The sequence below is a fragment of the Cetorhinus maximus genome, chromosome 6, assembly GCF_964194155.1.
Source record: "Cetorhinus maximus chromosome 6, sCetMax3.hap1.1, whole genome shotgun sequence".
Classification (NCBI taxonomy): domain Eukaryota; kingdom Metazoa; phylum Chordata; class Chondrichthyes; order Lamniformes; family Cetorhinidae; genus Cetorhinus; species Cetorhinus maximus.
In genome coordinates, this window is record NC_135884.1 from 156,307,019 (window position 1) to 156,322,316 (window position 15,298).

Consider the following 15,298-nt stretch of genomic DNA (forward strand, 5'->3'; position numbering starts at 1 on the left):
TGATGATGTACCTCTGGAGTCATTTGCAATGCAGTAAATGCAGGAAATGCAGCTGGGTGTGTGGGTGGAGATAAGACCATAAGACCATAAGGCATAGGAGCAGAAATTAGGCCATTCGGCCCATCAAGTCTGCTCCGCCATTCAATCATGGCTGATAAGTTTCTCAACCCCATTCTCCCGCCTTCTCCTCGTAACCTTTGATCCCCTTACCAATCAAGAACCTATCTATCTTGGTCTTAAATACACTCAATGACCTGGCCTCCACAGCCTTCTGTGGCAATGAATTCCATAGATTCACCACTCTCTGGCTAAAGAAGTTTCTCCTCATCTCTGTTCTAAAAGGTCTTCCCTTTACTCTGAGGCTGTGCCCTCGGGTCCTAGTCTCTCCTACTAATGAAAACATCTTCCCCACGTCCACTCTATCCAGGCCTTTCAGTATTCTGTAAGTTTCAATCAGATCCCCCCTCATCCTTCTAAACTCCATCGAGTATAGACCCAGAGTCCTCAAACGTTCCTCATATGTTAAGCCTTTCATTCCTGGGATCGTTCTCGTCAACCTCCTCTGGACCCTCTCCAGGGCCAGAACATCCTTCCTGAGATACGGGGCCCAAAATTGCTCACAATATTCTAAATGTGGTCTGACCAGAGCCTTATAAAGCCCCAGCAACACATCCCTGCTTTTATATTCTAGTCCTCTTGAAATAAATGCCAACATTGCATTTGCCTTCCTAACTACCGACTCAACCTGCAAGTTAACCTTAAGAGAATCCTGGACTAGGACTCCTAAGTCCCTTTGCACTCCAGATTTCTGAATTCTCTCCCCATTTAGAAAATAGTCTATGCCTCTATTCTTCCTGACAAAGTGCATGACCTCACACTTCCCCACGTTGTACTCCATCTGCCACTTCTTTGCCCATTCTCCTAACCTGTCCAAATCCTTCTGCAGCCTCCCCGCCTCCTCAATACTACCTGTCCCTCCACCTATCTTTGTATCATCTGCATGAGGCTATGCTTGGCATGGTGTCCGTGGTGGAGAAGCCTACGCAGACCATAAGGCTATAAGCCTTATGGCAAAGAGCCACGCGTCCTCCATGGAGAGAGTGGCAACTCTCATGGAGATGCTCCTCCAGGAGACCAATCATGGCTTCCTGGGGATGCGCTCGGACCAGCAAGCCCTCACATCGGCATTGACCTCAGCTGGTCAGTGCCAGTGTGGGAGATGGTGTGGGCACCAAGTTTCCTAGCTCGGTGCCCATCCATCCACGGTGAGCAGGGAGGTCCGAAGCAACCTCACGTCAGCGCAGCAGCTGCCTGTCATCTCTGCGGGCTCCTCTCAGGTCGCTCCGGATGAGGGCGGCAGCTCCTCCGCCCCTCTCCCAGTGACCGCTTCATCCGGTGAGGCTGCGATGACTGGGGAGGTGCCAGCTGTGGCACTGGCAGCTCCCTCCCAGGCGGGGCCAGCACAGGCTCCACGGGCCAGAGGACGGCCGCCAAGGTCATCAAGGCCAACAGGACAGCAGAGTCAGCAGCTGTCTCAGATACCACTCCCAGCGAGGGGGCAGCACCTAGACATAGCACCCAGAAACGTAAACATAAGGCACCTCAGGCACACCATGGGTTATCAATGGTGCTTTTGTGTTGGCCCAAGATGAGGTCTTTATGAGTTGGTGTGATGTTTAATACCTTTGTCATTTTGTTTTCTTTATTTCCTTTGGTTATAATATTAAATTGTGACCATGGCTGAGGGTGCCTCTTTTTTTCTGCAGGTGGATGGTTTCCAGTAATGTTAAGAGTGATTTGTGGGACATTCAGCTTTATTAACAAGGCCCTAAATTAATGTTCCTATCCAGACAGATTTTGTATGGAGCCTGCAGACCAGGCTTGTCCTGGAGGTCCATCTGTGGTGTGCTAGCCGAAGGTTCATTGGATTAAAGCCTCCCGGGTGTCCCTGCCTCCCTGGAGTCTGCCCAGGTCAGCGTTTAAACCCTCAGCATTCCCCTGTGCGTGCTCATCCTCGGATTCACTGCTGGACTCATCGTGTGCAGCCGCAGACACTGCGTCGATGTCTTCATCGTCCGCTGCATCCCCCCTTTCCAGCGCAAGATTGTGGAGAGTGCAGCGTGTAACCACTATCACCGACACACGATCTGGAGGGGTACTGGAGTGCGCCCCCTGAGCAGTCCAGGCATTTTGAGAAGACCGATGGTTCTCTCCACCACAGCCCTTGTGGTGCCGTGGCTCCTATTGTACCGCTCCTCAGCTGTTGTTCTTGGATGGCGGAGAGACATCATGAGCCACCTTCTGAGGGGATAGCCCTTGTCACCCAGCAGCCAGGCATCCAGCCGGGCTGGAGCACTGAAGAGCCCCATCACCTGGGAGTGTCTGAGAATGTAGGCATTGTGGGAGCTGCCTGGGTACCTTGCACTGACTTGTAGAATCAGCATCCTGTGATCACACACTATCTGCACGTTCATGGAGTGGAAGCCCTTCCTGTTGACAAAGGCACTGGGCTCACCTGCTGGCACCTTGATGGCCACATGTGTACAGCCTATAGCACCCTGGACACGGGGGAAGCCAGCAATGGGCTCACTTTGCCTGACTTGCCTGGTCCCAACAGAAGTGGATGGAGGTCAATGCACACCTGAACAGAGCGTCTATAACCTGCTTGACACAAGTGTGGACAGCAGAGTGGGAGACACCACAAAGATCACCCACCGAGCCCTGGAAGGAGCCAGAGGCATAGGAGTTGAGGACAGCTGTGACCTTCAGAGCCACTGGCATGGGGTGTCCACCCACACAGTTAGTGGATATCTCAGGCCCAATCATCTGACAGATATAGTTGACTGTCTCCATTGACAGTCGGAGCCTCCATCAGCACTGCACCTCAGACATATTGAGGTAGCTGCTTCGCCGCCCGTAAACCCTGGCAGCAGGGTAGTGGCGTCTTCTGCAGCCCCTTCCGCCTTGGACAACCTCTTGGCCCTGCACCCATTGTGCCTGCGGCACTCCTCCCAAAGGTGGCTCCCCTGGAGGCCGAATGTGTACTCCTGGCCTCCTCCCCCCTCGGAGGAGGTGCCTCCATTGGAGAGTTCAACTTCCATTCCCAGGCTAAGGGAAGGCTTCCTGAAACCAGCAGGCCCAAAAAGGATTCTTCAATGCAGGGTGCTGACCTGATGGTTAAAAGTCCAGTCCAAGCAGCTGGTGTGTGTTTTGAAGTATTGCAGATCACACAGGCAAGTATCAGTAACTTTGAAACATCAATATTTGACAGAACACACTAGCGACCCCACTGAGCCCTCTTATCCCACCCGTGAATGAGGTTTATACAGATGTGTCCTACCCGCCTGCCCATTGCGCCCATGCGCTGACCCGAAGGTCGCACAGACACCGAAAAATCGCCATCAATTGGCACCTCAAGGGCCTTAAGCGGCCTGTTAATTAATGGCAGGTGCGCATCGGAGATCATCGTGCACCCACCCAACGAAATATCGTGATGGCGCGTGGTGACATCGGGACGCTCGCCTGACATCACCGTGCGTCATTTTACGCGCCAGCGTGTGGGTCCTGCCCCCCGCACACCAATGGGAAAATTCTGCCCATGGAGAATTGGGAAGAGCCTCAGATGGTTCAATGCATTTAAGGAGGAGTTATACAAACACGTGAGGGAGAAAGGAATAGGAGGATATAAGAATACATGGAGATGTACAGGGGTGGGAGGAGGCTCATGTGGAGCATAAACCTGCAAGCTGTGCTGTAAATTATATGTACTTCATGTTGAGTTAACCAAGACTCCTGGTTCTGTTTCTTCAATCCTTGTCTTCACATTTTTCCTGAGGCATCGAACTCTATGACTTTTCTTCTCATGGTTCTTCTCACTGACCTTTTTGCCCAGTGCCTCCCAAACTGCTCCAGTTCCTTGTCCTCTGTAAATCAATTCATATTGATCCAAGCGGTCAGTGTGGATTAGAAGACATGGGATAGTGTCCCCTCCCCCAGGAGTCCTCCAACACCCCTCTCTGATTTCCCACTCCCCCAATTCCCTTCCCACACAGACCCCACCAACAACTTCACAAATCTTTCCCTACCAACACAATCCTGCCAACACACCCTCCCCAATCCTCACTCCCCCACTTCCCACCCCTGCTACCCAGGCCAGGATGGGTTATATTCCAAAGCTTTTACTGCAATGTGAAGCTTAACAAACCTTTAAAACCAGTTTCCTGTAAAGTTCAGCTGTGTCCCAGATAGATATGGTTTGGTCGTAAGACCCGGCTATAATCAGAGTTGCTGTAGGATAATAAGAGCGAGACAGTCAGGGCAACATCCTCATCTGGACTGAATAACAGGAACAGGGTGCGATAAAACAGTGCAACAAAGTGGCAGCTGTCAATGTATAAATAGTCGCACTGTATGGCAATTACCTTGTTAAGGACAATTGATACTGAAGCAGGTGATGTGCATTGATTATCCCATCTAAATAGAATAAAAAGATACAGCTGGAACACTTTGTATGGAAGCTATTTGGAAGTCAGTAGCACTGAGGAGCTGTATTGAAAATAGACCAGTTTGAGCCAAAAGACCAGCCTGGATTAATTCTTCCACCACAACTGCTTATTGTAATTAACATGGTAGCAGAGGATGAATTTTAAGCTTTGCTGATTGGTTGCTGTATATGAAGCTTTCCGTCTCTCTCCTCTGAGGGAACTGAAGTGCACAGTTGCTGACAATTTAAGTTATGGACTGGCGGAAGGATGGTGTAAAATCGCAAGCTTCTACCAACCCTATCAGCAATGGAAAACTGAAGTTGAAATGTGGACCTGGGTTACTGCTATTCCCCGGAAGAAGCGAGGTATGGCTTTGGTGTTATCATTACCAGCCAAAAGCAAGATAAGGAGTAAGGTATTTTCAGAGTGGAAAGTGGATGATTTGGATCATGAAGAGGGATTAAACCTTCTGTTACAATTTTTGGATAGTTTTACAAAAAGGATGAGTTATTAGAAGCGTATGAAGCTTGGATGATCTTTGATAGGTTTAGGAAACCAGATGATCAGTCCATGGAAGAACATATCATGGATTTTGATAAATGGTACAGGAGACTCCAGAGATTTGAACTTGAACTTCTAGAATCGGTTTTGGCATTTAAATTACTGGACTGTACTCGCATTTCCCATGTTGATAGTCTTTTAGTACTATCAGGGGTTCAATTCCGAGGGAAAGAATCTCTCCTGGATCAAATGGCTGCTGCCCTCAAAAAGATTTCTGGGGAAACAGTCATTCCCTGCCACATTTTTAGCAAATGTGAACAACTGTGCTGTAAAACAAAGGATAGAGGATTCAATGGTGACCGAATTTCGTGGTCAACCAAATATTAGACGAAGATTCCAATACAAAGATGGGGTTAATGACAAGAGGTCTGAAAATGGTCATAACCTGAGCCAATTTGAGAGTCAGGACAAAAAGCGTGTCTGGGATGGTGACTGTAGGTGTTTAAACCCAAAAAATGAATGGGGAATGGTTAATCGGTGTTTTCAGTGTGATTCCCAGTATCATTACGCAATGAACTGCCCACAGCGAAGGAATCTTGGTTCTGAAGTGACCCAAGAGACGGATTCACCTGAAATTGTAAATGATGATGGTGACTGCCATGATGGAATTGTATTGATCACAGAGTTTGAATCTGGTGATAAGTATCTTGATGGTAGATTCCTTCAACTGTGCAGTTCTGGACAGTGGTTGCACTTCTACAGTGTGTGGCATGGACTGGCTTGACTGCTATCTGGAGTCTCTCGATGAGGCAGACCAGCGGAAGGTCAAGAAGTATGAAAGCTCTACCTGCTTCAGGTTCTAAGATGACAATACATTAACATCCTCTAAGCGGGTGGCCCTCCCTTGTGAGTTAACAGGGATCAATCTGTTTACCAGTACTGATGTGATTTCTAGTGAGATACCACTATTGTTGAGTCGATCTGCGATGACGAAGGCTCAGATGATGATAGATATGAAGAATGATAGAGCGGTCGTGTTTGGGGGAAAAAATGTGGATCTCCATTTTACTCAGACAGGCCATCACTGCTTACCACTAAGGAAGCCAAAGATTTCTCATCAAAAAGTTCATGAAGTTTAGTTAACTGCTGAGAATGAGAATTTGGTGGACAAAAAGATCATTTGGAAATTACGTAGACAGTTTGCACATCCGGCGCCACAGAAACTGAAGACTCTGCTTCGAGATGTGGGAGTTGTCAATAAAGGATACAATGACCTTATTGAACAAATCACTGCTCAGTGTGAAATTTGTCTTAAATATCGCAAGTCACCACCGTGTCCTGTTGTGAGCTGCCACTGACCAGGGAGTTTAACGATGCAGTGATAATGGACTAAAAAGTTTGGGACAAGGATAGGGATTATTTTTTACTACACTTCATAGATATGGCAACCAGATTTAGTCTATCCACTGTGATACATAGTAAAGACAAAAGGAGCATAGGTCATGGAGAAATGGGTAGGAACAGGATTCCTGGAATAGGAGGAACCAAGTTCCTCACAGATAACGGTGGGGAATTAGTCAATGAGGAATTTCAAGATGTGTGAAAATTTAAACATCATAGTTATGCACAATGTACCTGAGTCCATTTAGTAATGGTCTTTGTGAAAGAAACCATGTGGTAATAGGTGACATGTTACATAAAATATTGACTGATCAACCAGATCGTAAACTGCAAACAGCGCTAGCATAGGCGGTGCATGCAAAGAACTCTCTGCAAATGGTTGGGGGGTTCAGTCCGTATCAGTTGGTGTACAGAGGAAACCCAAAGTTACCTTTGGTGTTGTCAGATGCTCCCCCTGCTCTAGAACGGACTAGCATTAGCACCGCCTTTTCTGCTCACCTGGACGCTTTGCATGTGGGCAGAAAAACTTTCATTAAAGCTGAGGTTTCGGAGAAAGTTCGGCGAGCCCTACAGCACCGCATAAAACCATCAAGAATACAGTTTAGATAAGGAGACATGGTATGTTATAAAAGGGAAGGCCAGAAAGAGTGGAAAGGACCTGGCAAGGTAATAGAGAATGATGGGAAAGTAGTAATAATGCAACACAGTAATCAAACTGTTAGGCTACATTCTTTACGGTTAATTGGTACTGACTATACATTTACAGGTTCTGAATAGGACATAGGACACACACACACATGCACACAGTAGTTATGAGGAGCAGATGACGGCAAATACAGGGTTGACTGACTATGAACAAAGTAACACTGAGGTACAGGATAACACTATTCATCCAAAAGGGCAACTACCCAAAGTTACAAAGGTTACATACATGCCAGAAGGGACCAGTGTGTGGAGGGATCCACCATCACGGGGAGAGCAGGAAAGGCCATTGGTAAATACAAACATTGGCTAAATGTGCAGGATGAAGGACAGGAGACAAGACCTATCGATTGGCAAACCGAGGTAAAGATGTGGAAACCCAGAAAGAGCAGTGTGAGTTCTGACAGTGGATCAGAAAGTGGCTGTGACCCTAGGAAAAAATCATGGACTTGCGAATGGGGTTCTGCTCACACGGGAAAAAGGTCATATAGCAGCAGTCCGAGAGAGGAATGTGAATAGAGGCTGTAGCTTAACAAGAACGAGCACTAGAGAGCAAGCTAGGAATCTCAATAGAAGTAGAAGTCCTTATGACCGAAAGATTCTAGTAGCTACTAATAAATTGGAAAATAAGCTGATAATGGAAGCCAAACAGAGTTGGAAGGAATTTGGGGTATATTCTGAAATACCTGACAAAGAACAGCCAGCTTTATCTCACAGATGGATCTGTACAGAAAAGGTACTCCCAGACAGCACATATAAGGCCAAAGTGAGATCAGTAGCCCAAGGCTTTGAAGAGAAACTAAGAGATCAGGATGTCAGAGTGGACTCACCTAGTGAGTGTGAAGATTTTTTTAAAGCTATTTTGGCATCCTATTCCTGGGAATAGGATCGATTGATATAAAGGCTGTGTTTTTACAGGGGAGGAAGTTTCAAAGGGAAGTTTTTTTGAAACCATCCAAAGAAGCCGGGGATGTAGAAGGAAAGCTATGGAAATTGAATAAGTGTGTTTATGATGCATCAAGAGTTTGGTATTTTTCTGTGAGGTCTGTCTTGTTGAAAACAGGTTACATTCAGTAAAAGGCAGACCCCCACGATATTCTACTGGTACCATAAGGAGAAACTAGCTGGGATCTTTATCATGCATGTTGATGATTTCCTGGGGGGGAGGACCTGTAGAATTTAAACAATGGGTAATCGAGAAGATAAAGAAGGAATTCCAGGTCAGAAGTCAGGCTTCAGGGGCCTTTAAATACTTGGGTTTAGACATTAAGCAGAGCAAGTTAAAATTGAATCAACAATGTCACTCCTATCAAGAAAATGTTAATCATATCCCAATAAATCGGGTTAGATCCTCACAAAAAGAGGATCCTGCTACCAAGGAAGAAACGGAACTGTTGAGAAGTTTGATTGGGCAGTTGGACTGGTTGTGCACTCAGACTAGGCCTGACGCTAGTTATGATGTGTTGGAGCTGAGTACCATGATGAAACATGCTACAGTTGAGCAAGTTCTGAAAGCAAATAAACCACTAAAAAAATCATATTCTGAGAGATGTGTGCTCAAGTTTCCAGCCTTGGGTGATCCAGAAGATATGAGGTTGGTCATTTTTAGTGATGCTTCACATGCCAATCTTCCAGAGGGGTACTCTAGCACAGCAGGGTTCATCATATTCCTGGTGGGAAAGAATGATAAATGTTGCCCACTGGCTTGGGAGGCCGAGTTAATTAAAAGGGTAGTGAAGCAGCTTAGCTGCTGAAACGCTGGGCTTAGTAGAAGCATTAGATATGGGGTTTTACTTATCCAATATACTGACAGAAATATTATATAAGGGGCAATGTGGAAAAGGTTTGCCCATAGAATGTTACGTTGATAACTGGTCTCATAGGGATGATGTTCATGCAACAAAGTGTCACTGAAGAAAGGTTAAGAATAGACCTAGCCTGCGAGAAGAGAGATCGCAAAGACAGTGAGTTAACACAAGTCACCAACCATCAGACTGAAGGAAATATGGGATCTATAGATGTGGAAGTCCTTCTGTTTGTTTCAAAAAGAATATTCTTTAATTTTTTCAAAGCTTTAATTTAAAAAGAAAGGAGGGGAATTTGTCAATGTATAAATAATCACACTGCATGGCAATTACCTTGTTTAAGACAATTGCTGGTTAAACAAGTGATGTACAGTAGATGGGATAATCAAACAGAATAAAAAGATACAGCTGGAAAACTCTATGTGGAAGCTACTTGGAAGTCAGTAGCACTGAGGAGTTGTCTTGAAAATAAACCAGCTTGAAACAAAAGACCAGCCGGGATTAATTTTCCCACCACAGTCTCTGTGATTAACAGCAGCTTTGACTCAGTGGCTGCCACGATCACCCATGAATGGGGATATTGTGAGGTCAAATTCCATTTGAGAGACTTGAACACCATCTACACCTAGCACTGAGGGAGAGCCGCACTGTCAGGGGGTCAGCACTGAGGGAGTGCTGGAAGGTTCTTATTAGGGAGGAGAAATCAACCAGGGCTTCTGCCCCTGGTCACTTTCCAATGATCCCTGGGGTAGAGACGGGGGAAATCAGCCAGGTTTCCTGCTCCTGATCACCTGCCCTGTGAGTCCTATCAGAAGCAATGTATGCGATATGAGCAGGATCGGACAAGACTGTGGTCTCCTGTTATCAGTCACTCATTGCGGATTCCCTTGTTTTAACATTGACTTTAAAGCACAGACATGAGGGCTGTAGTCCTGTTACTTGTCTCGTTTACTTAGGTGGGTGCTGCAGTGAGAACTCACCATCCTTGGACAACGCACAGGAACTGATGCAACCCTCGTGACCATCAGTGAGACTCCGTGGGCCCCGGGAACGGAATTCTCCCACTGTAACATCCCACACCAGCATTGTCTTGTCCCAGGAGGCAGTGCAGAGTACGTTTCCCATCTGGCTGAAGCAGCAGTCTGACACCACGTTGCTGTGTCTGGGAGGGAGAGAAAAAAATTCCAGCTTGTTCAGTTTTTCCTGATAGTTGTAACAATAATAGGAAAAGGAGTAGGCCATTCAGCCCATCAAGCCTGCTCTGGCATTCAATTAGGTCATGGCTGATTGTCTACCTCAATGCCACTTTCCCGCACTATCTCCATATCCCTTGATGTCATTAGTCTCCAAAAATCTACTGACTTCTTCTTCTGTCTTGAACATTCTCAATGATTGAGCTTCCACAGCCCTCTGGGGTAAAGAATTGCAAAGATTCGCCACCCTCTGAATGAAGAAATTCCTCCTCATCTCAGTCTTAAATGGCCTGCCCCTTACCTTGAGATTATGTCCCCTGGTTTTAGACTCACCAGCCGGGGGAAACATCTCATCCACATCCACCCTGTCACACCCTGTAAGAAATTTGTAAGTTTCAATGAGATCACCTCTCATTCTTTGAAACCCTAGGGAATACAGACCCAGTCTCCTCAATCTATCCTCATAAGACAATCTCTCCATCCCAGGAATTAATCTGGTGAACCTCTGTTGCACTCCCTCTATGGCAAGTATATCCCTCCTTAGGTAAGGAGATCAGAACTGTACACAATACCCCAGATGAGGTCTCACCAAGGCTCTATACAGCTGCAGAAAGACATGGTTACTCCTGTACTCACATCCCCTCGCGATGAGGGCCAACAAACCACTTGCCTTCCTAATTGCTTTCTGCAGCTGCATGCTAACTTTTACTGACTCATGAACAAGGTCACCCAGGTCCCTTTGGACACCCACACTTCCCAACCTCTCACCATTTAAAAAATATTTTGCCTTTCTGTTTTTCTACCACTTCACACTTAATCACACTATATTCAATCTGCTATGTTCTAGCCTATTCACTTAGCCTGTCCAATTCCTCTTGAAGCCTCCTTTCATCCTCCTCACAACTTATGTTCCCACCCAGTTTGGTATCATCAGCAAATTTTGCTAAATTACAATTGATCCCCACCTCCAAATCATTTATAATTATTGTGAACAGCTGTGGACCTAGCACTGATCCTTGTGGTACCCCACTAGTAACAGCCTGCCATCCTGATAATGATCTGTTTATTCCTACTGTCTGCTTTCTGTCTGTTAACTAATTCTCAATCCATATTAATATATTTCCCCCAACCCCATGAGCTCTAATTTAATTTACTAACCTCCTGTGTGGGACCTTATCAAAAGCCTTCTAAAAATCCAAATACATCACATCCACGGGTTCTCCTTTATCAACAGTGCATGTAATATCCTCAAAAAAACTCCAAGTCAAGCATGATTTCCCTTTCATAAATCCATGTTGACTCTACCCAATTTTGTCATTCATTTCTAAATGTCCAGTTATCACGTCCTTTATAATAGATTCTAACATTTTCCCTGCTACTGACATCAAACTAACAGGTCTATAGTTCTTCATTCTCCCTCTTCCTCCCTTCTTAAATAGTGGGGTTTACATTTGCTACTTTCCAGTCTGCAGGGATCTTTCCAGAATCTATAGAATTTTGAAAGATAACCACCAATGCGTCCACTATCCCCATAGTCATCTCCTGCTATACTCTGGGATGAAGTTCATCTGGTCCAAGGGATTTATCAAACTTCAATCTAGTTAACATTTCAAGTACTACCTCTTTACTAATAGCCATTTCTTTTAGTTCCTCACTTTCACAAGTCTTGCTGAAAAAATACATTTTTTACGAACATACGAATATACGAAATAGGAGCAGGGGTATGCCACTCAGCCCCTCAAGCCTGCCCCACCATTCAATAAGATCATGGCTGATCTGTTGGTTTTTGAATTCCACATTCCCATCTACCCGTGATAACTTTGATTCCCTTGCCTAACAAGAATCTATCTACCTCTGCCTTAAGAATATTCAATGACCCCGCCTCCACTGCCTTCTGAGGCAGAGATCCAAAGTCGTACAACCCTCTGAGAAAAAAATTCTTCTTATCCCATAAGGCTGACCCCTAATTTTAAAACAGTGCCCCCTAGTTCTGGACTCACCCACAAGTGGAAACATCCTTTCCATGTCCACCTTGTCAAGGCCGTTCAGGATCTTATGTACTTCAATCAAGTCACCCGTCACTCTTTTAAACTCCAGTGGAAACAAGCCCAGTCTGTCTAACCTATCCTCATAAGACAACCCACTCATTCGCATATTATACTCCATCTGCCAGATTTTTGCCCACTCACTCAACCTATCTATATCCATCTGCAAACTCCTTCTGCCCTCTTCACAACATACTTTCCTATCTATCTTTGTGTCATCTGCAAATTTAGCTCCCATGCCTCCACTCCCCTCATCTAAGTCATTACGTATGTTATAAGAAGTTGAGGCTCAAGTACAGACCCCTGCAGGACTCCACTCGTCACATCCTGCCAATCAGACAAAGACCCATTTTTGCATACTCTCTGCTTTCTGCCAGACAGCCAATCTTCTACCCAGGCTAACATGTTACCCCTGACACCATGAGCTTTTATTTTCCGCAATAACCTTTAATGTGGCACCTTATCAAATGCCTCTGGTAATCCAATTACAGTGTGTCTACAGGCTCTCCTTTATCCACAGCACAGGTTACTCCTTCAAAGAGCCCTAATAAATTGGTTAAACATGATTTCCCCTTCACAAAACCATGCTGACTCTTCCTGATTACTTTGAGTTTTTCTAAATGCCCTACTATAGCCTCTTTAATGATCAATTCTAACATCTTCCCCATAACAGGCATCAAGCTAACTGGCCTATAGTTCCCTGTTTTCTGCCTCCTTCCCTTCTTGAATAGAGAGCCTATGTTTGCTACTTTCCAGTCTGATGGAATCTTTTGTCGAAGCTTTTTGTCTTGCACTCATCAGGACAGTTCACAAGAAAATACCAATGTCAGGGGAAACAAAGTATTTATGCTATATGAAAAAAGTGTACTGATTGGTTGGCAAGTGGACTCTGGTAGAGGTGTTGCCATGGAGAGTGCATCTGTTGATTGTGACTGGCAGTTAATACCAAGCATTGTTTGAAATTTAAACCAGGCAGCTTGACCCTGATTGGTCAAGGCATTGCCCTGAGGAATGAACCAGCGAATGGCTGTCACTTCTTTTGTTTAGCTGAAACAGGCGCAATGTGTGTACATGTTCTTTCTGTCTGCAAAGAACAGGGTCCTGTGTAGTAATATATGTAGCTTCCAGTACACACAAATGTGCCACACTGCGAGCCCAACTGACAATCTTAAATTGGTTGTCGGCATAATTCTTAGCATATTGAGGATTATTTAGCAAATGTTGTCCAATCACGAAATCACATCTAATGTTGGACCCTGTGTTTTGAGTTTTACAAACATGTGCTGGTTGGGTGTGGTCCGTAACTTGCCCGTTGTGAACAGTGGAAGAGACATGCAGTTTGATACGATCCACCAGTCTTTGGAACGTACGGCCTACTTACCTAGCATCACACTGGCACTGAGATTGATGCACAACATTACTTATTTGTGTGATAGGCAGAACATCTTTTTGGCTTGATGTCAGCATCCTGTTAGTGGCGAATGCTCCTTGTGTTGTTTTTTTAATTCATTCACGGGATCCAGGATTTTGACCCAGCGACATTGATGGAATGGTGATATGTTTCCAAGTCGGGGTGGTGAGTGGCTTGGAGGTGGTGGTGTTCCCGGGTGTGTACTGCCCATGTCCTTCTATGGTAGTGGTTGTGGGTTTGGAAGGTGCTGCCTAAGGAGCCTTGGTGAGTTCCTGCACTGCAACTTGGCTCCTTCCTTTACAGCAAGGTTATTAATTAGCCCTTTCTCATTACACAGCACTAAATCCAAAATAGCCTGATCCCTAGTTGATTTCTTAACATACTGCTCCAGTAGGGCTATCTGTCACTTGCTCGTCCTGCTTTCTACCCTTAATGTCACCATTAGCACATTCCTCAGCTAATATCACCACCGTCAACACCCCTTTGTCCTTTTGTCTATGACAACTTTGGCAATCTCTCCTTTTGTCTCCACCTGTCACTGGCCCTCTATCCAGCTCTACCTGTCCCACCCTCTTCAACCAGCTTATATTTCACCTAATTTCTATTTTTCCTTAGTTCTGATAAAGAGTTATATGGACTCAAAACATTAACAGTATTCCTATCCGCAGATGCTGTCAGACCTGCCGAGTTTTTCCAGCTATTTTTGTTTCTGCTCCAGAAACCTATCTCATACGCACTCTGGGAATTCCTCCTCCACAGCATTAGTGCTGATTTGGTTAACTTGAATTGATATAGCTATAGGAGCTTTATCAAACAAAATTTGTCACTGAACCATAGATGGATTTCTAGGAATCATCCTCTAAATGGTTTTTGCAGCTTCTCCAGGGTGTTTACTTCCTTTTTATAATATGGAGACCAGAATTGCACACAGTACTCAAAGTGTGGTCTAAGGTTCAGTTTAACATACTTTCCTTACTTTTAAATTCTATCCTCTAGAAATGATCTCTAGTGCTTGTTTTGCTGCTTTATGTCCCCTTCCCAAGTTCAAAGCTGCTATTAAAAGATACCCTCATACTTATTTAATGTCATGGTTGTCCTGTGCACCGACATGTCCCAGATTCGGGCAGTCCTGTCGCAAGACACAGAGGCCACACGCTGTCCATCTGGATTGAAACAGCAGCTTGTCACGGTGCTGCGGTGCTGGTCTGGGGGGGAACCAGGGAGGAAAATAATTAGAAACTGCACTCTGAACTTCAAATCCCACTCAGGAAGCTTGCTCACAGAGCCAGGGGAGGGGAGGGAAGGGAAGGTAGATGGATGGTCATTGGGAGAAGGAACGGAGGGAGAAATGGGGACATGGGGAAACGGAATGGGAGTAGGTGGGTGGAACAGAGGAGGGGAATGGTGTGGGAGGGTAAACAGGGGGCTACAGGGATCATGGGAGGTACTATGGGCTTGAGTTTAGAGGAGCAGATGATAGACAATAGAGTAGAGACTGTATGGGACAGACAGAATGATCACAACACAAGGAAGTCAGTATTTTACTGCAGGCCTGAGTCTTCTGTTGATGTTAACAGAATCAGGCAGTGAATGATCCTAGCGGTCGCCCCACAGTCATGCTGGGTAATGTCAGGACAATGTAGGAGGCACTTGCAGAGCTCATGTTGGCTGGGAGAAAGGGGAATAAAGTAACACTCCTCTCTCGCCAATCATCCCCTCCCCATGTTACTCCCACTCCATACCCATCCCCTCCCCT

General features: G+C 45.5%; 1 protein-coding gene across 1 annotated transcript in view; it reads right to left on the reverse strand.

The window, feature by feature from the left end:
• Positions 1-15,298, reverse strand: part of LOC144682320 (WD repeat-containing protein 88-like) — a 73,706-nt gene that overhangs the window by 43,546 nt on the left and 14,862 nt on the right. Inside the window, exons 6-8 of the mRNA XM_078544794.1 lie at positions 14,618-14,747; positions 9,874-10,055; positions 4,205-4,287 (exon numbers count right to left, since the gene is read on the reverse strand). Of these exons, the coding sequence (XP_078400920.1) occupies positions 4,205-4,287; positions 9,874-10,055; positions 14,618-14,747 (395 nt within the window). The remainder of the gene's footprint in view (positions 1-4,204; positions 4,288-9,873; positions 10,056-14,617; positions 14,748-15,298) is intronic.